Raw genomic sequence first — 22,992 nt, 5'->3', positions numbered from 1 at the left:
GGGTCAGGAGCATATTGCACTCAGTGGCAAGGAGAGGGGGACCCACCAACCCCAGTCTGGATGTGAGGCCAGAGCAGCAGAGGGGGTGAGACAAGGCTCTCTGTGACAGGCCCTTAGAAACTGTTCCAGATTGGCAGAAATAAGGTGACACCAGAACTGGAAGGAAAGGAAGCAGGACAGTGCTGGGCCCAGCAGTCATGCCCTGTGATGTGGGGACCAAGTGGGCAGCCACCTGGAAAGCTCTGTCCTCCAGTGTCCTGGATCAGAGGGCGGGGACTGGAGGCCACGCCTATGCTGTTGTGAGTTTGAGTTCTGGGGAGGCTGCTTCTTGTCCTCCTGTGGCCCTTGCTCAGCTTCTGCTGAGCTTCTGATTGTGTGAAATAGTGAGGGAAGGCGTTTTCTGAGAGTGAGAGGGCTCAGGGTTTCTCAGGAAACCCCTGGGAGCAGGTCCACAGCCCACCTGGAGTCCTGAGGAACTGCATGCTGTCACAGCTCCTTTCTGCTTACACCTGCAGCTCTAGTGTCCGAGGGAAGTGTGGCTTCTGCACAGGGCCGCTTCTCCAAGGGGACCTGGAAGCCCCCTAGCAGCTTCAGTAGGAACAGTACTGAGCACCTCAGGCTATCGAACTTGGGAGCAGGGCCTGGGGCTGCCCAGACATCTGAGCTATTCCAGTGGGTTCTGAGATTCCCTCACAGTTGAAAGCACTGCCTGAGCCCCTTTGTCCCATCAGATGTCTGCCAGTGTCATAGTGAGCAGAGACTGGGGGGGCTGTGTAGACTCGAAGGAGTTGAGGATGGGCAGATCCCTTCCCTTGGCTGATGCCACAGTGACCCCAGCTGTCCACAGCAGCGGTTCAGGGAGCTGCCTGAGCAAAGCAAGGCCATGTGCAAAAAAAGAGCAGTTCTAAGGAAGTCGTGTGTTTGGAAGCTTTCCAGTTCACTGTTTCACTTAATCCTCAGCACAGAGACAGAAAGCACCCTGCCCAAGCTCACACAGCTAGCATGTGGCTGAACCTAAATTTGTACTTGGGTCTGTCTAAGTGCAGGCACTAATAGCTGCCTCTCTGAATTCAGAGCAGAGAGATGGTTAGGAGCTGCAGGGGAAGACAAGTGCTTCAGCGCCCAAGAGCTTGGGCCGCATCTTCAAAGATAGAAGATCCAGATGGCCCAGGAGGATGTGAGGACAAAAGGTGGAAGTAACAGTGAAAGTGGGGAGGGGGCAGGGCCTGGAATGAGGCAGGGAAAGTCAGTCTCTGCATGCTGGCCTGTGCCGGACTTCAGAAAGATTCCAGAATCTACCCTTGCCCTGGGCGGTTTCTCTTTCACAAGAAAGACAAGAGTAGGGGCTGCAGCAGTTAGGCCAGTGCAGGCCACATTGCAATTTTTGGTCATTCTGGGGAATCTTAGAGGAAACCTTCCTGGAGCCTAGGGGGATGTGTTCTGGTTATCAAATGCCCTGGGTTATTCTGAGTGCTTTACTCTATGATCACTACGTTTTAAACAAGTTGAAAACAATCAAATATACATTCCCTTGAAGTGAAACCTGGTATAATCCATTGCAATGATACAGAGCTCTCCAAACCTCAGGCTCCTTTGGGCTTCACATGTGGCCTCCAGGGCCAACCAAAAGGCGTTGGCAGCAGATGGGCACATGCCTGTGCCTTCACCATTTTGTGTGGTTTCCCCTTCTGGAAGTGCTGTTTTTCTGTCTCTCTTTTTTTTCACTGTGGGCGCTGTCTAACAAGTAAAGATGACAACGAAACCTTTGTGGGCACAAAATGCTTGGAGAATGATCACTAAGCCAGTGGCAGCGGTGGTGATTGCAATAAATTGCCCTTGAAGAAATTGATAAATTGCCACTTTCTGCAGCCATTATGATGTTTGGCTTTGTATCTGAGGAGTCAACCCTTCACACACACACACTGCAGTCTGCCCTGTGTTGGATGATATTTATTCATTTTATGCATCCTGGCTTCTTCTGACTGTCCTGCCTGGGTTCCTGTAGCGAAGACACTGGAGTCTGAGCCACTAATTATCCCCAGCCCCAGCAAGGTTTCCTCCCCAAACAGGAAGTCTCAGGCCAGAACTGCTCTCCCTCAGTGCACTCTCTAACCAAGCATCAGTCACCACTCCTGGTCAAGTCCCTGCGGCCAGCAAGTGGAGTACAGGCTGAGGGGGAGGCAGCCAGGCTGCCCAGGGCCCTGGCAGGCCCCTCGTCTTCTGAGCAGCCAAAGTCAGGCTGGATGTAAATTGGGGATCTGAAAGAAGCGGTGGCCCAGCTCACACTGCAGTTGCCAAAGGACCAGAGAGCTTCTCATCTCACTGGCCAGATGTCGCACCTGCCCATTGGTGAGTCCAGTTAGGGCACAGATCCATGTCCAAGGTGGCCAAGGGAGTGGTGGCCCCTCTCATCTCCATGGAGTCCAGACAACTGGACAGCTTGCAGAGGGCTGCACCACCTCAGGACTGGTAGCAAAGAGTACAGTATGATGAGGTTCTTGCAAAATAGAGAAATTGTCTCATCTACACATTTTTGTGGCCTCTTTTTGAAGGGTGGGAGTCCAGGCAATTAAGTCATGAGCTTTTTCAGGGTAAAGTGTCCAAGGATTTATTGCACCCGGCGCCTGCAGGGAGTGAGAGCAGCAGCTTTGTGGATTCTGGTTTGTGTTGTTTAAAAAACATTAATGTTTATGGTGCATTTCTGTAGAATGCAGGCCTGTTGGGAATTGTACACTTTACTTATTGGTAACCATTTCTACATTGGTTTATCACAGAACTGCTGCTGCAAGTAATGGAACCGGATTTTTCTAGAGTGATTAGAAAATCTAGATGTTTGTAAAAAGCCCTATAAATCATACATTCACTTTTATTTTGTAAAGTGGTGCGGGGATAAAACTGTTTTCCATCAGACAGCACATGCACGTGTGTGTGTGTGTGTGTGTGTGTGTGTCTGCACATTGTGCATGCATTGGCTTGTGTGTGTGCACCTGAGCTTTCTGTCTTCTATGGTGGGAACATATCCGCCTTCCTTTTAAAAATATAATGATTTTTTTATGATGTCTAAATAATGATTCCAGGCAGTATTACAAGAAATGTAACAGTAAAATGTTTGTAAGAGTCCATCAGAAAGGGAAAATGTCCACAGAGAAAATAGAAATGCACCAATTAAGATGTGTGTGGCTGTCACACAGCTCTTAAAGTCTGATTTGAGACTGGAATCTTCTGTCTTCTCCCCTGCTTTCAGCTGTAGGAGGATAGGGGTCAGGCAGGGAGAGGGACACAGGCGCTAGGTCCCCAGACCTGAAAGAGCAAGACCTGGGATGGTGCTGCCTGAGGCTTAGTTTCTGGGATAGACGATGGCCACAGATTAGAAAAACAGCCCAAGAACCAGCTCAGCAAGGAGCAGGGTGAGCTGATGGGAAGAGAGTAGGCATGAACCTTGGGCCCACCAAGGGACCACCTGTAACACCCATACAAGAACCCACCCAACCTCACTACCTGGAAGGCACCTTGAATGCAGGGACTGGGCAGGACTAGGGTACAGTGGACTCAGATCAGGCCAGAGCCAGCCCATGCGGTCTGAAGAAAATCCTTTAACCTGCCTGGGATTCACTTTTGTCACCTGCAGTGGAAGTACTGATAGCCTTCCACAGGCCACACCCCCACACACACCCCCACACACAGCCATCACCTCTCACTACAGGAGTGTGACCTGGCATCCTGGTTTCGCTTGCTGATTGCAGATGTGTCCAGGCACTGGCTGGCTGCTGGGATGTGCCTGCCCACTTCCTCTGTGAGGGAGACTGACCTTGTGCCCCGGGGAAGCCCTGGGTTACTACACTGGGCAGTCACCGGGAATTGGAAACTAGGCAACTTCCCTGACAGCTGCTTCTGTTTGCATAGAGGGCCCTGATTTTTGTGTAGATTGTGCTAACATTTCCCAGTTTACAGTGGTTTAACTTATGACTTTTAAAAATACAATTATGAAAGCCATGTGAATTTAGTAGAAATCATATTTCAAATTTTGCTTTTTAATTTACAAAGAGAAGGGTTTATTTTGGCTGAGTGCTTCAGGTTGTGAAATTGATCTTTTCCTGGCTTAGCATATGCAGATGCTCTTCCTTGATGCTGAGCAGTAGCTCCAGCTCCTGGCCACTCCCTCCATCCCTCGATCATGTGGGGGAAACAACTGACGCTCTACAGTGTGCTGCGAGGCTGAGCAAGGGTGTTCGGGAGGGGAGGCGGGTCCCATGCATTTCCAACTTGCTATGGGCTTATTTGGATGTAGCCCCATACTAAGTAAAGGAGTATCAGTATATTTCAGATCCATAGGTTGGGAAGACTTTATAGAAATTATTATTCATTTCACCTGTCTGAGAAATGTGAATTATTCATATTAAAGAGTGTTAGGTTTAACATTAATATTATCATAAGAGAAGTGATGGAGATTATGGGGCCAGGGCCCCCTGATATTCACCCCCCTGGTCCTCTAAGGGAAGATACCAACAACAGCTTGCTGGTGACATCCTCTTAGCTGTGTGCAGAGCCAAGGGGGCCACAGGAGGGAGATCAGTTCTGCCTTAAAGATCTGGCCCTTCCTATTTGAACTTGAAATTCCTCAGTTGGAGGGAAAGAACTTGAGGTCTGTATGACCTGAGCAGGAAAAAAAAGCCTCAGATCTGGGTAGAAAGTGGCCAGAAATGAGGCTGTAGACCAAGTTGGTCCCAGCTGGGAAGAACCAAGGAAGTGGCACATCTGCCCTTGGCCACAGCTGGTCTCCCTTTCCCTGGACACCCTGCCTGATAGAACTAGGCTGGCCCCCCAAATGGTTGCTGTGCCCCAACCCAGCCCGCAGGCCTAGGAGCCATTGATCCAGCAGCCCCACATCCTCCTTCCGTGTGTACCCCCCACCAGGCTCCCCAGATCTGGTGTTTGATTTTCTACTTTGACCTGAGCTGCAGGAGTCTATTTGATTAACCATATTTGAACTTACCTGTAGGGAAGGCCTTGTGGTAGTAAGTTTCTCAAACAGCAAAATAGTTTGCCAAGTCTAACAGTATCACAGGCTGAAATCAGGTTACAAATTCCTGATGTTGCTTCATCATCACGGGTGCTGAGGGCCCCAGACAGGTTTTGGGAAAACAGCCAGGAGCTACAAGCACACTCTGCCCTCAGCCACAGAATCCAGAGGTTACATCATTCAAGCTGCAAGCAAAATTGAGTACCTACTGGGTGCCAAGACCTGAGCTGGGTGTACGAGGTACCGAATTGAATGAGAAGTGGCCTCTATCCAGTGAGGTAATAGACAAGTGAACAGTTGGATTCAGTCAGTAGTGATGGAAAGGACTGCAGAATGAGTCCCAGAGCATGAGGTCCCCTCTGTCCCAGCCCAGGAGGAAGCCAAGAGCTGCTCCCAGACCCAGTCTTTTGAGGTCTGCAGGACTATTTTAAAAGTTGGAGCTGACCCACGGCAGAGTTGGAGAGTGAATGCCTGGCCCTTCCCAGGCTGAGCAACAGGAAAGGAGTCCAGGTGCCATGCTCCCAAGAGCCCAGAGGAAGAGGCTGCCAGCGCCCAGGAAGGGCCCCCAAAGGCTTCCTGGAAAAGGTGACTCATGACTGGCCAGAGGAGAAAGTGGGCTTTGCGGGGCCCAAGACTCAGGCACTGGAGGCCCGCTGAGCTGCTGGACAGAAACCCTGGAGCTGCCTCTGTGTGCCTCAGCTGCCTCTGCCCTTCCCTTGCCCCTGTGCCTCCCTGCTCAGGAGCGGGGCCAAGGCTTCTTTCTGATTCTGCAAACCATGGCAAGGGGAGAGGCAGGCACAGCCACAGCCCACAAGACCTACTGGCCCCAGAGTTTGCAGTTCCAGATCTCCCTGGAAAGCAAGAAAACAGCCAACCCCAGACACTGAGGCTGAAGATTCAGCAGTGGGCTTCCAGCCTGGCTGGCTTAACTGGCCCGCGGGGAGCTGGCTGCCCCCACACACCCGAGCCCTGTGGACAGAGTTAGCCGCTGCTCCCTGGCTCCCACAGTGCCCAGTCCTACCCTCCTTGGAGCACTTTGCTCCTGTCCTCCCGGGTAGCCGCCTTTCTCCCGAAAACCCACAAAGCCACTGCGCTGCTCCAGAGGGTGCTGTCTGCGTGGATTCCTGTGTGAAGGAGGCCGGCTGGAGATGCAGTGAGGGGACTCTCAGGCATCCTTGCTGCTCCCAGTCCCTAGCCTTGGTGCTGTCCATGGACCTCCTTTCCCTTTCCAATCAGCACTGACCACCATCATCCCCTGCCCGTATGCTGGCATCAGGTGGTAATAAACTGTTCCAATGAACCGTCCTTCTGGACCAGGCTGTCAAATTAAGGCACTGAAATGATCCTGAATAGGAGTTGGCCATCTGGAGTATAGGTCAGCCAGGATACCCAGTCCTCTGGGCATATCCTCTTAAGGTAATGGTGGGCACCTGGAGCCCCAGGACCTTCTTGATCCCCAACGTCATTCCTCCTAGCCCTCCGTGGGCTTGCCTACCTTCTCCTCACCAGAAAGACCCTATTCTGGGCAGCCAGGGCTGTGCAGTGGGGAGCGTGTGCAGCTGATCCTGAGGACTGAGAGGAGCATAGGAGAGAGAGATACCATGGGTCACTATGTGGGTGGGGACTGGGAGCTGGGTCTACAGTAGGGACCTGGGAGAAGGTGGGTCTGTGGTGGCTCTTGCCTAGAGGTGATTCACTAACCCACTTGCCCCTTCCATGGTCCTGTATTGAGCACCTGCTGCAGAGGTGTCTAAAGTGTGGTTCCAGGACCAGCAGCATCTAAGATTCAGTTATGGAGCTCAGGAGTAAGTTTCACAAGCCTCAAGTGAAGCCAGTGCACTTCAACTTAACCGAATGTGTGCAGGGCAAGTGACCGAAGTGAGTTCCGCTCAGTTCCCACCCCTGAGGAGCTTGGGGAGTGGAGAGAGACAGCAAAGGGGAAAGCACCAGCCAGTGGAATGGGGTGGCTTTCAAGGGCTGTGGAGGCAGAGTGGCCCCCAGTGTGGGCTTGATCCAGGAGCTGGGGTCTTGGTAAAGAAAGGGGCCCTGGGCACCCCACAGCATCAGGGATGTCCCGGACAGGGAGCCCAGTGCCTCAGTCCCAGGCCACCCTGGTGCTCTGCCCCTACTGTGAGCTTCTCCCGACTCTGTCCAGTCCCCGGTTGCTTGGCCACCCCCTCCCCGGAGTCCTGCCCAGACAGCAGCGTCTCCTCTCCCCAGCTGGCTTGGGAGAGATGTGTGTGCACCTCCAGGCCATTATCTCAACACACTTTTAGAAAAAATTTAAAATGCATTTTTCCTTTTGGAGGAGAACACTATATTGATTTGGCTGCATCTACTTCTGCTTTATACAGACCAAAGGGTTTTTCAAAAGTCCTAGAGAGAGAGGAATAAAATGCAAATTGAGTGAATTTAACAGACCCACAGCATGGCCCTTTGCTTACTTTCCTAGCATCCACACTACAACTCCTTAAAGTACCATCACCCCCAGGGCAGAGGAGGGGACTGGGCTCGGAAAGGTAAAGTGACTCCCAGGTGACCTGGCTGGCAAGTGCTCAGACTGCATCCAAGCTGCGCCCTCGCTGGCTGACCCTGTAGCTCACTAAGATGACTGATCCTGAGTAATCCAGGACATGCACTTATGATCCTAAGCTCACCTCTCCTTGCCCTTTTCCTTCTTCCTCTCCCTCCTCTTCTTCAGCCTGCTCTTTCTCCCCTTCTTCCTCCCTTTCTTCCTCTTCTCCTCCTCCTGTTTGTATTAAGGATTGAAGCAGAAGCCTTCACACTAAGCCAAAGTCCCATCCTTTTAAAAACTTTTTTTAAAAATTTTGAGACAGAATCTTGCTAAATTGCTGAAGCTGAGTTCAAACTTGCAATCCTCCTACCTCAGCCTCCCAGAGTGCTGGGATTACAGGTGTACCTGCACACCCAGCCTGAGCCCATATTCTGATGGTTACATGGGTGCTGCAGCCTGGCCTACTTAGCCAAGTTCCCAAAGACCAGTTGTGGCTCCGGGGGAATAATTGGGAGATTCCTAGGTTGATCTGATCCTCCACCTCATTAGGGAAAGGATGAGTTTGGGGAATAAAGGATGTCTTATTTCATTTTCTGTTGCCATAACAGAATACACAAGGTGGATACTTTATAAAGAAAAGATTCTTTCGGGTTCCTAGTTCTGGTTCAAGGTCTAGGGGCTGTATGTGGTAATATCCTTCTTGCTAGCAGAGTCCTGAGGTGACGGAGGGCATCACATGGCAAGAGACCTAGTCCAGCTGGTTTCTAAGCAAACCCACTTTGGAGAAAATCCACTAACCCATTAATCACATGAGTGGCTTTCCCTCTTAAAGGTCCCACCTGGTCTACCTCTTGAGGGCTCATAAAGGGGATTAAATTTCAATGTGAATTTCAGAGCATAGCAAGGAAGTGATCAGACCCAACGCCCCGGCTAGCAAATTTGCAGCTGTGTGCTTGTTTCCAACCACATATCCTTATATAAACCCCAAGATTTTGGGTGAATAGATGATGCCTCCGGCCTCCCCCGACTGGAACACATCTGTTCTGTTCACTGACCACCCCAGGAGAGGCTGGGTGGGCCCAGACCTCAGTGCTCAGCAAGTGGCTCCGTCACAGGGTCCTGGCATTTCTGTGTGCTTACACGGGTGGGTGCGGATGGGCTGCTGTGGGAACAGCAGCCATGGGCCCTCCGAGGCCAACAGGATCCTTTAGCCCAAGTCACCATCTCTCCAACTACAACAGTTAATAGTGCCAGTTACAGACATCTCGCTTCTCTAAGGGCATGGGCTTAGGAAGCTCAAATTTGTGGAAAACTAGGAAATGGCTTCAGAAGGTTGAAGAGCCAGCAATATTGAGGTCACAAAATCCGTGCGCTAAACTCACGGAATATCCCTAAGTGCTCACCCAAAACACACTTGCTCTTATTTCACACATACATCTGTGGCACCTAATTTTCTAATAGAGGAGAATTTTTTTTTTTTTGTACTGGAGATCAAATCCTGAGACTTCTGAGCTATGCCCCCAGCCATTTTTTTTTTTTTTTATTTTGGCTCTTACTAGGTTGCCCAGGCTGGCCTTGAACTTGCAATCCTCTTTCCTTAGCCTCCCAAATAGCTGGGATTATAGGTGTGCATTACTACAGCAGGCTAAATAAAGGCTTTAATAGTAACTTTTCCTTTTCATATCAGCTTTTTAAAGCTATCATTCACATACCCTACAATTTACCCATTTAAAATATGTAGTCAGTGGGGTTTTTTGTTGTTGTTTTGTTTTTGTTTGTTTTTGAGACAGGGTAGCTATGTAGCTTAGGCTGTCCTTGAACTCTTGGTGATCCTCCTGCCTCAGCCACCTGAGTGCTAGGATTATAGGCGTGCAGGATGACAGGCATGCACCGCCACACCAGGCCTAGTCAGTGTTTTTAAGGATATTCAGAGCTGTATGACCATCACCACAATCAGTTTTACAACATTTTCGTCATCTCCAAAGAAACTCTTCATTTTCCCTCAGCCCTTCATTCCCTGACAGCCACTACTTCACTTTCTGTCTCTATGGATTTGCCTTGTATAGACACTTTCTATAAGTCTGACCATGCAGTATGTGGGTCGTTTTGACCGGCTTCTTTCAGTGAGCATAATACTTGCAAGCTTCCTCCATGCTGGAGCAGCATTAACACTTATTTACTTTTTATGACTAGCAAGTCTTCCATCATCTGGATACACCACTCCTGCTTAACCATCAGTTGGTGGTTTGGTTTATTTCTACCTTCTGGGTCCCCTGAATAATGGGCTACCAATAATACACGCTTTCATATGGATATGTTTTCTTCTCTTGAAACTGTAGCTCAGAGTGAATTGTTGGGTCATAGAGAAACTGGTCAGACTTTGAGGAACCACCAGACCCTGTCCCGAGAGGTGGCACCATTTCACGTTCCCACAGCACTGTAGGAGGGCTCTGGTTTCCCCACATCCTCACCAACACTTGCTGTTAGTGTTTTTACTATCACACTAGCCACCCTAGTGGCTCTAAATCAAATTGGTATCATTGTGCCTTTTTTGGTATGTGTGCAGGAAATTGAACTCAGGACCTCGCACTTGCTAGGCAGGCGCTATGCCACTGAGCTATATCCGCCTCATTGTGCTTTTAATTTGCATTTCTCTAAGGGCTAACTATGCTAAGTATCTTTTCCTCCTTGGAGAAATGTCTGTTCAAATCTTTTGCCCATTTTTACGTATGTTATTTGTCTTTGATAGATTTGTAAGTTAGGAGTTCTTTATATATGTAGAAATCAACCCTTTATCAGATATTTGACTGGCCATATTTTCCTTCTATCCTGTGGATTATCATTTACTTTCTTGATAGTGTGCTCTGGGAATTTCTTGTCTGCAGAGAATGAGCAGGGACCTGGGCTGTGGGGAAGGGTCTTGCACAGGCAGACAGCTTTGACAAAGTCCTGACAATGAGGGAGGAAGTAGAGAACCTCTGAAAATGTTGCACAAAATCATAATTTAAGCCAGGCGTGGTGGTGCACGCCTGTCATCCCAGCTCTCAGGAGGCTGAGGCAGGAGGATCACTGTGAGTTTAAGGCCAGTCTGGACTACACAGTGAGTTCAAGACTAGCCTGGACTACATAGTGAGAGCCTGTCTCAAAAAATAAAAAATTATAACTTAGCATACACAATGCCCTGGTTTCCACAGCACTGAAGGGGAAAAAAAGGATAACATAGTGGACCGTCCAAGCACTTAGGGTAATCCCTGAATTCTGGGTGAGGAGGATATGATGACTTCTCAAAGTATATGCTGCATTTTGGTAGTTTCCACCCCCAGAGGATAAACAGCGGCCTGCCCAGGCAAATCCATGTCTGCAAGGCTGTTGCTGCTCAAGCAAAAAAGATTGTATCACCATGAATGGCCTGGGCTGTTACTGGCAGGCAGGCCTGTGGGCCAGCCGTGGCTCCTACCACAATTGTAGCCTGTTTTTTGCTGAGGAGGTAGGAGGGATAGACAAGCCAGGGCAGGGGCCAAAGGTTACAGGCCCAAGCATCAGTGCCCTTTAACCACAGCCTGGAAAGGTGGTTTGCAAAGGTGGTTTAAGCCCAGGTTACCTGCTGCAATTTGATCCCATCCTCACTTCCTCATGGATCTCTAAATAGAACCTCCTCGGGCGTGGAGCCTGGCCCAGACAGTGGCTCAGACAGGATTAATCACACCCTAATTTCAGGCCACAGGCTCAGGAAGGGGGCTGTGCTGGGCCTTGGGGACCTCCAGGACATGGGCCACCTGTCCTGTCCACCCCCCCACACCAGCTGGGGGCTGGGAAGGCAGATGGATGTGACATCACTCCCCCACGTAGAAGTCAGAGGATAGTGCACATTGCACACACACCGGTTTTAGAGGACAGCTCTGAGCTCATTTCATCTCACAGCAGCCCTCAGGGAGAAACAGTCAATGTCCCCACTTTAAAGGTAGGAGAACTAAGGCACACAAAGGCTAAGGAACTTGCTCAAGAGTGCCAGCTAGTTAGTGGTGGTTATGGCCATGGTTTAAGCAACAGCCTGGCCTGCATCCAGTGTCTTTAACCACCTGCTCAACTGGTTCCCCTACCCAGGTGGCTCTGTCTTTGCCTCAGAAATGACGAGGAAAGAGCTAGCCCGGGGTTAGAGGGAGGACTCAAAAGGACGCATGACAACCTGGGGTTTTCTTGTCCCAAGGACCAAATTTGGTAGCGAGAAGGACCTTAGAGGTATGTTATGTCAGGTTCCTGTTCGTCCTGTGGTTGAAAGTAGGGCCCCTTAGGACCTAAGTCTGGACTTCTACTAGATTGCTTGAGTGCTGGAGCTGAGAGGGACTTGGAGATAATCTGGTGCAGTGACTTGTTTCAGAGAAGCCACCTAGAAAGGCTCGATGATACTCCTGGGTCTCATCACTGGTTGGGGGCAGAGATGGGGCCAGCCCAGGCCCCCAACCCCTGCCTGTGACTTCACTATGTTGTGATGACCTCTTTCTCAGCTAACCTTAAAAGGACCAGAAATCAAATCAGATTCTGAGCAGTGTCTTTGAGGGCCAGCTTTACCCAGGATGCTAAATCTGGGGTTCATCATGGGTGCTAGGCAAGTCTGAGGCTGATGCTGTTCCTCACCTTGGGGGGCTCTGTGTTGACTTGAGGTGGTAAACCATCAGGCCTCTTCAAGTACTGTCAGATGACAGGTAGCCTCGCCTCCGTGGACCAGAGGTCCAGCCGGGCCTGTCCTGCTCCTGGGCCCCAATCCCCGCAGCCAGTGTCCAGTGTTCAGTGGACAGAGCGTATCCATGCCCCTTGTACACACGCTACAACCCATCCGAGCGGGGCCCAGTCTCACCCAGCCTTACAGCCCTCTGTGCTCAGTGCAGAGCTAGGAGATGGGAAGGAGAAAGCGCAGATAGAGGACAGGCTTCATCCAGGAGGGGAACGTTTAGAACCCTTCATACTTCTGGCAAATGTGGCACCAGCAGTCTGGAAGCCTTCATGTTCCTCTTTCCCTCCCCTTCAGGGCAGGACTTCCCCTCACTCCAGGTGGCCTGGCAGTGACCAGGAAAGGCCTGGGTGTGCCTGTCCCGTTCTCACTGACCACAAGGGAAACCTTGATCCTCTGAGCTACAGGGACAGTGGAGGCCCTGGGAGGATCCCTAGTGGTGGCCTGCCCTGTTCCGCCCACATTCTCCTCCCACCCAGCTCTGGCTGTCTTCCTTAGGCAGGGCTGGAAGGGCACAGGCAGGGTCTCCCACTCCCTTTCTCTACCACATACCCACTGCTGGTACACAGCTCGCCTTCTGCTTCTGGGAACGAGGATTTGCTTCGTAATTCCTGAATAATCCTGGCCGAGTGCTTATTGTGTGCCAGCCTTTGTTTTTTACTCCTACAGCCTCCCAGTAGGAAGACAGTACTAGGACTGTCCCCCTTTTATAACTGGGGAAATCGAGGGACTAACAGGCCCGAAGTCACTCAGCACTTGACAGAGTCAGACTCGGAATCCAGGAGGTCTGGCCTACCATGCCTAGCACAGCCCTCTCTGCCCAAGCACACAGCTCCAAGGCTGCACTGGGTGGGCATGGGGGTGCAGCAGGAGGCTTGCTTTCATCCACAAGGGGTAGCGCATCACCCCCTTGGAAAGTGCTCCCGGAACTGGCAGGAAGCACCCTCTCCCATTTTGCAGTAAGGTCAGGTCTGTCTGTAGCAGGGTGTGGTTGTGGCTGGTACCTGTCTGTGTCCTTAGACTCAGGAAGTGTGCTCCCCCCGAAACAGTTCCAGTCCCTGCTGTCTCATGACAGAGGCCGGATGATGTTTCAGAACCACTTTAAAGATCTGTGAGAGGTTAAGGGGGCAGACGCAGGATGGGAACTGTTTCCTCTCCCTGGAGGGACGCTCAGTGCAGCCCCTGCCACCCTGACCTCTCTCCTCAGCCCAGGTGTCCCTGCCTCTGGAGCATCTGTGCAGACAGCTCACTGTCCCCTGGGCCACAGGACTGAATGAAGCTGGGGCCTGGAGGCAGACAGCCCTTGCTCGCAGTCTGTGCTGCCTTGAGCAAGGCCTCAATGCCAGCCTCCATTCCCCTCTCTTTACACTGGGAGGAATAGCAGTGCCTACTCTGTGGCGTCACTGGGGAGGGATCTTGGTCGCCATCACTGAGAGGATGTATAACCACGTCTGGCACATGGCAGGCACCCCGTAAACAGGAGTGGCTGCTGCTGCCTTTTAAGAGATCCATATCTCACTTTTTAAAACCTTATAAGACTGCAATAGTTGTCATCTGAGATCGGAACAAGTGATTTCTGTAACAAAGGTGGAAGCTGGGCTCAGAGAGCCACAGGGACTTGTCCCAGGACACGGCCTCACCTTCTGGTCCTCTTACTCCACGACCCTAGAGCCTGTGGTCCCTCTGCCTCTCCCAGTGTTGATAATTGATGGGTCCCAGGAGGTTGCCATGGAAGAGTGGGAAAAGGTAGACACGTGCGAGATGTTCACAGCCACCCCTGTCGCCCCAGAGATTCCAGGAAGACTTTTTGATCTCTTTTTCCTTATTCTTTTCTTTTTCAATGCTAGGCATGAAACCTACAGGCATCTCTAAGCTACAAGCCCTCAGCCCTTTTTATTTTTTGTTTTAAGCAGGGTCTTGCTAAGTTGCCCAGCCTGGCCTTGAACTTGTCATCCTCCTTCCTCAGCCCCCTGAGTAGCTGGGATTGCAAGTGTGCACCGTAGCCTAGGGCCGGACATGGCTTCTTAATCCTTCTGTGCCGGGAACGCCGGTGAACCCACAGGCTGCTAAAGCCCCTGGACTTCTGCTCACAATAATGTGATAGGCACAAACTACAGTGCTCTGGGGTTCCACAGGGGCTCGACTATGAGGCAGTTACTAGTTCTTTGAAGAACATGCACTTTAATAATATGTATACTTTTGTATGAACACATTAATTAATAAACAAGATCTAGTGGTAGGTCTAATATTTACCATAAATTAAAATTAGTGATGGGTTTAAGTAGCATTCAGAGAACTCTTTTGGGGGTTGGACCTGGGTCTGTGTTGGTGACAAACCCATGTGTCCTGCTAGCACTGTGGTTTGTTTCTTACCTTCACCCTCAAAGAACGTGGCTAATTTCTGGCAGAAGTTGGAGAAATTACAGTGTGGTTCCTCCATCTGAGGTCACTGTACTCTTCTTCTCAGGCCCATTGGAGGAGAGCCCGGGGCACTGTCCGTCTCAGTCCTGTTCTTCTTCATGTCTCCCAGGACTCTTAGGGAATAGGCTTGGTTCACCCATCCATTCATTTGGCAAACATTGAGTACCACGTCTGTGCCAGACCAGTGACAAACGCTAAGGTCCTGTCAGAAAGGGTCCTGCCACAAGGTGTTCTTGGGGAAAAGCAGGAGCAGACTCACTGCTCCATGGTGCACAGCGAGGGCACCACAGGAACGTGTTTGCGTTGCTGCTCATCACAGACAATGCCCAGCGGCGATGAGCTTAGGGTTGGATGGCCACTCCCAGCCAGGGACACCATCTGTCCACTGCATAGTTCTGTGCATGGTGCTGCACAGCATCGGGCACAGAAATTCCACACTCTCCTTTCCCAGCACTCTCCCTCCTGCCCGGGTATCCTGAGGAAATAATTCACAGGAGGGACAAAGGGTGGAGGGTAGAAGTCCTTCCCCTGCTTTTCTGTGTCTCTGCCTTTGCTGGGGCAGGGCTGGCCTTGCTCGGTTTGCTCCTTGTTGCTAGCACCGCATAGCACTTCATGCTGGGCAAAAGTTGGACAAGAGGAAGAGGGTGACAGGAGGGGCAGCCCGGGAGCCCTCCAGTGACCAGGTTCCTGTCTTCTCTTGCAGCCGCCAGAATGCCAGGAGAGATGGATAAACCCCTGATCAGCCACCACCTGGTGGATAGCGATGGGAGCCTTGCTGAGCCCCCCAGTGGGGCCCCCAAAGTGGGCATCCTGGGCAGCGGGGACTTTGCCCGCTCCCTGGCCACACGCCTGGTGGGCTCTGGCTTCAGCGTGGTGGTGGGGAGCCGCAACCCCAAACGCACAGCCGGGCTGTTCCCTTCATCCACCCAAGTGACCTTCCAGGAGGAGGCAGTGAGCTCCCCAGGGGTCATCTTTGTGGCTGTGTTTCGGGAGCACTATTCCTCGCTGTGTGGCCTCAGTGACCAGCTAACCGGCAAGATCCTGGTGGACGTGAGCAACCCCACGGAGCAAGAGCACCTCCGGCATCGCGAGTCCAATGCAGAGTACCTGGCCTCGCTTTTCCCCACCTGTGCCGTGGTCAAGGCCTTCAATGTCATCTCTGCCTGGACCCTGCAGGCTGGCCCGAGGGATGGCAACAGGCAGGTGAGTGCCAGAGAGATCACCGCCATCATAACAATAAATACAAGTGGCTCATTTTCCTTGAAGGCCATTAGTAGGCCAGCTTTTTTGTGTGTGCTTTATCCCAGCTAATGTCATGTTACTGCAAAATTCCATTTTACAGGGCAGGAAACGGAAGGTCAGAGATATTAATGATCATACCCAAGAACCCACAGCTACTGAGCTGGGAGTTGAGCCCTCTTCATGTGGCTCTAAATCCATGTTCTTTCTGTGAAGGGGTTAGGTTTCCTAGGGGCCGAGGTGGAAAAGGTAATGGCTTGTTGATTATTTGAAATTAGAGAGAGACTTTGCTTATAAAACTGGACTCAGAAAGAGGAAAGTAACACACTTAGGTGCCAGGCCCTGAGGAAGGCAAGGAAGTTCCAAATTTTATTTGGCTAATTCTAAGAGCTTCCAGGAACAGTGAACTCTTAGAGTGAATTTCTCAGAACAGCCCAAAGCAAGTTTTCTGGAGCTGGAAAGTGGCTTCACAGCATAGCCAGAGTCGCACACACTTCTTGGCAGGGGGAGTTTTCCTAAGAGAAAATGGTGTTTAATGCCAAAGGCCGCCTGCCCCTTCCTATGGAAGAATGTCAGATCCACACACACATCCAGGAAGTGCAGGCAGGTGCTAGGCTCCAGGGGAGAATCCACAGGGGCTCCCTGGCTCTGGCTTCAGGGCCTGGAAAGCAGCCGCACCCTGGGGCTCACACATGGGGGATGGCTGGGTACAGGACCAGTTGGAGAAGACTAGGAGGTAGGCTTGTACTTCAGCTCATCTTGTGTGAGGCTCACGGAGCAAGGAAGGTATTCCGGCATGAGGGGACAGTCTACAGAGGCACAGAGGTACGAAAGAGTGCTCCCAGGTCTGAGTTTCTTCATCTGAAAAATAAGGACAGCAGTATCTACCTGTGGGCCAGCAGATCATGTGTGTGAAGCCTGGCTCAGACTAGGTGCTCAGGAAGTTCTGGGGACCAGACTGGCTCTAGCAGAGTCAAGCAAGGCCCACAGAGAGGTGTGAGGACACTTCTGCTCTTTCAGCGGGAGCTCATGAGGAACACTGGGCCTCTGGGCTGAGAAGGCAGGCAAGACTGGCTGGTGGAGGGCTCCCTGTGAAACCAAGGGGACCCTTTTGTACTGAGGGATGGAGGAGCGGCCAGAGCAGGCCACAGTCCTCGGAAGCTGCCGCTCCAAGAGCCAGGGGGCTGCCTGGGTGGGCATGTTGCCGTGGCTGTTGTCAGCGAGCTGGGCTGGATACTTACTGTGAGTGATGGGCCTTCCTAGGCACATTGGGCCAGAGGCTGGAGGCCACCAGTGCCCTGCAAACCCCCTGGCCCGGGAGTCAGAGCCTCCCTGTGCTCCCAGCTGCACTATCTCCTGGCAGTCACTCGGACACGGCTCTGGGCCTCAGTTCCCTCAGCTACTCAATGAGGAGTTGAGCTTGTGTGGTCCTGAGGCCCTGCCTACTCCAGGGTCCTATGACTCTACCTGATTATCCTCTCCTTTCACCCTACAGGTGCCCATCTGCAGTGACCACCCAGAAGCCAAGCGCACCATCTCAGAGATGGTTCATGCCATGGGCTTCATGCCCTTGGACATGGGCTCCCTGGCATCAGCCCGCGAGGTGGAAGCCATGCCACTGCGCCTCCTGCCAGCCTGGAAGGTGCCCGCACTCCTGGCCCTGGGGCTTTTTGTGTGTTTCTTTGCCTACAACTTCACCCGGGACGTGCTGCAGCCCTACGTGCAGGAGAGCAAGAACAAGTTCTACAGGCTGCCGGTGTCTGTGGTCAACACCACGCTGCCGTGCGTGGCCTACGTGCTGCTGTCCCTGGTGTACCTGCCCGGCGTGCTGGCGGCCGCCCTGCAGCTGCGGCGGGGCACCAAGTACCACCGCTTCCCCGACTGGCTGGACCACTGGCTGCAGCACCGCAAGCAGATCGGGCTGCTCAGCTTCTTCTGCGCCGCTCTGCACGCGCTCTACAGCTTCTGCCTGCCACTGCGCCGCTCTCACCGCTACGACTTGGTCAACCTGGCCGTCAAGCAGGTGCCACCCTTGCCCTCCTCCCCTCGTCCCCAGGGCCTGCACATACACCAGGGGCCAGGCGCAGACTCTGTTCCAACTGGGCAGTACCCCCATCCTGCTGTCCGGGCTTCTGAGTATTAGGGAGTGGAGCAGAGAAAGACCCCCGCCCTCCTGGGTACAGACTTACACAAGAACAGGTCAAGAGAGAACAGACATTTGGTAGGTCATGAGCACTAAGGAGCAAAGCGAAGCTGGGAGGGTGGAAGGGGCGGTGTTAGCAATGCCAGGGAGGCCTTGCTGGTGTGACACAAGGGAGAGTGAGCTGGGAGTGTTGCAGACCGAAGAGGCAGCAAGAGCAGGGCCGTTAGGTAGGAGCAGACCTGGCATCCAGGAGGCCTGTGGGGCTGGAGCCTGTGGAGGCCAAGGCCTGAGAGGTGGAAGCCAGACTGGGGGCCTTGAAGGCCAAGGAAGGGCTTTGACCACAGCCCCTGAGGGACCCAGGGAGCCGGTGAAGGGTTTGAGTTGAGGACTGATGATGTGTCTGATGCTCTTATCTGCTCACTGTGGCTGCTGGGCTCAGCACTGACAAACAGGTAAAGGCAGACACTCTGGGACCAGGAAGGGGCAGTGTTGGAACCCATAGTCGAGGCTGGGAGGCTGGGAAGCTGGGAGCAGGCTGGGTGTAGCAGCAGGGCAGGAAGCTGTCGAGGGCCAGCTTTGAAGCTGGAGTGCACAGACTTAGTGACGTGATGGGTGTGGGCTGGGGCAGGGTGGTCAAGGCAGAGTCTGGGCTTTGGTCTGCGCTCAGGGAAGGACGGAGCTGCCTCACTGCGATGGGGAGGGCCTCAGGAGTGGGTGTTTCTGGTGCTGGGTTTTTTATTTGGATGGTGGTAGGTGGCATTATTTATTCATTTAGAAAAGCCATATGGTACTCCCTCACCAGCAGGATTCCTGGGAAACTGGGGGCCATCAGGCCATGCCAGGTGGGAACAGAGACGGCGTCAGCTGGCAGCTGTATGCACAGAAATTGGCATGATGCTCCCTCCTGGTTTCCAAGCACCCAGGTTCTTGGGTCTCAGTCCTGAGCTAAGGATTGCAAGCAGTGGTGTGACTGTCCTTCTTTTTGTCAGCCTACCAAAGCCCCTCCGGGCGCCAGCCCTGGACCCCTTGGTGTGTGAGCCCTGCCCAGTCCAGCAGCCCAGGCCAGCCCAGGTGCCCGTCTCATCCTCACTCAGTCCAGCCGGGTGGCCCTGCAGCACCTCATCCTGCCGAGGATGCGCGGGCCTCCCTGCGCACACCTTCCACAGGCCAGCCCTCATGGGATGGGGGCCGAGGGGACTGGTGGGCAAGGCTGGGCCGGGCCTGGGAACATCAGACCTCTGCTCCTGCTGACTCTGGGCTCCGCTTCCCTGCTGACAGCTTCTCAGAGGCCCTCATCTCCCCACCCACGGACACCTGGCATCACCGCCTCTGTGGGCTCCAGCTTCCCTAGGAAAAAGCAAGAACCCCAGACGTCAGGAGCAGAAGCAAGATGCCTGCTGGGAATGAGAGGAAGGGAGAAAAGAATAGTCATGAACCCTGAAAAAAGCGCTTGATATATTCCAGGTGCCATTCAAGAGCTCCCTGTACCCAGTCTGAATTCATTTAATGCCCGTCTCATTCCATAAGGCAAGGGCTGTACTACCCTCATTTTATAGATGAGAAAACTAAGGCATGGAGAAGTTAAGTTACTTGACCAAAGTCACACAGGCAGTAGGTAGTGGACCTGGAGTTCAGAACCAGCCGTTCCATTCCAGATCCATGCTTGAACACATCCTGCTTTCCGAAGGAAAACCAAGCCAAATTGCCAGTTCCGTAAATGGTCTCAGAACTCAGGTGAGTAATTCATTTACTCACTAAGCAGCTACCCTAACCGGCCCTGCAGCCGCAGAGAGGAGGAAGAAAGGCAGAATCTCCTCCCTCGCCTGAGCTGGGGTGGGTGGATTGGAGGCTGGTAGACCTGAACTGGGAGCTCTTGTCCTGCGGCATCACTGATTAGAACAGAGATATTGACCTGGAGCAAGTTCTAGGCCCTCTTTGTCCTCGGGCCCCTGATGTGCAGCTCAAGGTCTTTCCCACTGCTAATGTATTTGATGATCTTGGGTGATGTTTTCTTACTCGCTTCTAAAAAAAGCCAGCCCACTTGGCAGGGGGTTCCAGGGGGGTCCTGGGGGATTGGGACAGCACTTGTGGCCCAGGAGGTGGGGCGCCCTCTGCTCTGAGTTGGTGGCTGTGTCAGGCAGTACTTGGGAAGAAGGTGACACCATCCACCCACACGGCATAAGATCAACCACTGCTTCCTGCTCATCCCCGAGGATAGTTGCCCAGCTGCTTTTCTCCAAACTCTCCGCCAAGCTAAGCTCGCCTTGATATTCTGTTAACTCAATTCCACCCCATGCCAATGCCCAGGCCCCTGCGGGGGTGGGGGCAGCTCTCCAGGTTCCAAAGCCCTTTAGGGCTGCAGGCACCAGTCCAGGTTGCCAGGCAACCGCACCTCCCATAGGACAGCTCACTCTCAGAGCTGCGAGGAAGCTTGTCTTGCACAGGGGCTTCGCCTCTTCTGCAGAGTTCTCAAGGGCAGAGCCAGGGGATAGGTTTAACATGTAACAGCCCTGAGGGGGCATTAAGCAGTTGCTGCATAGTCCGGTGAGCTGTGCCCTAGCAGCAGGTGGTCCCCTGCCGTGGTCCCCTTCCATGGTCCCCACCTAGAGGGCTGCTGTCCCTCTGCTCTCTCCCAGCTGCTCACTGGGCCCTTTGGGTACCGTGCTTGTGTTAGCCTGGGCGCAGGAACCTCCTCCAGGGTTTCCTTGGAGCCCCTGAGTCTGCAGACTTGAACACAGACCTGGGTGCCAGCACTAGAGAAGACTTTTGAGACCTTTGTGGGCCATATGATTACCAGCGACTGACGTTTGTATGGCCCTTGCTGGCTTATGTGTGCTGTTCCCTAGAGATGCGTTTCAAGATCAAAATCAAGGACAGTTTTTAACCTGGGCACTGTTTTCCTAGTCCCCTCATCCAAATCCAATCGGCACGTGACTGTCAAAGATCAGTGTAAAACCCACTAACCATGTCACCCTGAGAAGCAAGGACTCCCCGCTGCCCTCAGGATAATGGTGGGCCTTCAAGATGAAGCCACATTCCCTCCCCAACCTCATCTCCCCACTTCTCCTGTGACCTATCACCCTTGCTTCCTCGCTGGCCACCAAGTGTCCAGAGCTCACTCATCTTGGCCTGGAATACCTGTACTAGGAAAGCTTGACATCTGGCAAACTCTCATTCCTCCCCAAAACCCTACTTCTGTAAAGATTCTCCCAGCCTATCTTCCCACATCCCATACCCACCTCGGTGAGCTGCTGTATTTTATACACATTTCTGGTCTTTTTTTTTTTCCAGTACCAGGAATCGAACTCACGACCTTGCCCTTGCCAGGCAGCCACTGTGCCGCTGAGCTAAATCCCCAGCCCCTTTTGTACACATTTCTATCGTTTTTCTTATATACCACTCAGTCTGGCTCTTCCACACCTTGAGGTCCAGGATTCCTAATAGAGGGTGCTTCCCAGTGTATGTCCACTGTGAATGACTGAAACTGGCTATGATGAAGCCGGTACCAGGCATCTCTTAAGAAGAATATGAATAGAGCTGGGGGCAAGAACTCAGTTAACTGGCCAGCTTCCACTAGAAACAACAGCACCAGCCATTTATTATATTAAGCACTTATGATGTGCAAGTCATATGGTACTCATTTCACAAAGAGCATCCTTTTGGTTTTGGTTTTCTTTCTGTCTGTCTGTCTTCGTTCCTTTCTTTCCTCCCTCCCTCCTCTGTCTCTCTCTTTCTCTTCCTTTTTCTTTCTTTCTTTCTTTCAAGACATAGTCTCACTAATTTTCTCTGGCTCCTCTTGAACTTACAATCCTCCTGCTTCAGCTTCTTGGATATGTGGGAATACAGGCAGACATCATCCTTTTATAGTCCTTGCTGTAACAGTCAGAGAGAGACAGTGGCACTGTTATCAAGGTGACAACTGCCCAGTGGTGAGTTGCCTGGGCCTCATGACTGCCCCCAGGGCAGAGCTGGCACCAGAATCCAGGCTCTGGGATGACACGTTGGCTGCATTACCCAGGCTGCTCTTGTACTCCCTGCCCTTCCTCCCCTGGGTGGGGAGACTGGGTACCACCCTCTTCCTCCCTGCCGCCCACCATGGTGACTGGGAGAGGGGATGGTGCTGCAGCCTTGCTCCCCGCCCCCACGTCCTGTGGTGTTAACCTGCAACCTAAGTGAAAAGAAAATCCCACCTCTGGATGCCATCTTCCCATCTCTGGTTGACAACCGCTTTCCTGAAGGAGGAAAAATACCGCGCTGTGGTTTTCACCCCTGAAGACTGAAGCACACATGGCCACCCCATCTTTTGCTCTGCTGTGGACGTGGGAGCATCCCTAGGGCAGCATGTGACACTCACTGGTGTGCAGATCCTCAGACGGCTTCCTGGCCAGACAGCACGTCATGCCTTCTCTTCCCTTCCCAGCATCACCGCAGAGTAGAACTGTCCAGAAGAAACAAGCCATTCGCGAGCTTGTGTGTGCATGTGTGCAGTTGTGCGGACCCTGACTTGTGACTTTACCGGCCTGATCTGACTCAAAGGTGGCTAGGAGTGACTAATGGTGTAGAGTTGAAGAACAAACAGCTGGCCACGCGGAGATGACTGACTTAGCAGCGATGGTTAGCACAGCCGCCAGTGAGTACGTCTCTTTTGGGCACAGATACAGAGGAGACCTGTGTCCTCTGCGGGTCACCTTGGCCAGAGCTTGGTCAGCGCCTTCTAATGAAAGCTGCCCTAGCTGTTTCCACTGCACAAGGCACACAAGCAAGGTGGTAAAGTTTCAGACATGACATCATCCGAATCTCCCAGAGAGGGAAACTGAGGCACAGAGACATGCCCAGAGTCACACACAACTCGTGGTCAGGACAAGAAGTAGGGTCCCAGACTCTTGGTCCCTCTGTGGCTTAGAGATGCCAACGTAAGCCAGCCT

The 22,992-nt window shown here is 52.5% G+C and overlaps 1 protein-coding gene across 2 annotated transcripts in view; it reads left to right on the top strand.

Annotated features, from left to right (window-relative positions):
- Steap3 (STEAP family member 3, metalloreductase) overlaps positions 1-22,992 on the top strand; it is a 43,330-nt gene that overhangs the window by 8,653 nt on the left and 11,685 nt on the right. For both annotated transcript variants that reach the window (XM_005397680.2, XM_005397681.2), the window contains exons 2-3: positions 15,389-15,888; positions 17,420-17,947. In XM_005397680.2, the coding sequence (XP_005397737.1) occupies positions 15,389-15,888; positions 17,420-17,947 (1,028 nt within the window). The remainder of the gene's footprint in view (positions 1-15,388; positions 15,889-17,419; positions 17,948-22,992) is intronic.

The sequence above is a fragment of the Chinchilla lanigera genome, unplaced genomic scaffold, assembly GCF_000276665.1.
Source record: "Chinchilla lanigera isolate Chin_1 unplaced genomic scaffold, ChiLan1.0 scaffold00058, whole genome shotgun sequence".
Classification (NCBI taxonomy): Eukaryota; Metazoa; Chordata; class Mammalia; order Rodentia; family Chinchillidae; genus Chinchilla; species Chinchilla lanigera.
This window is presented reverse-complemented; position numbering and strand designations above follow the sequence as displayed.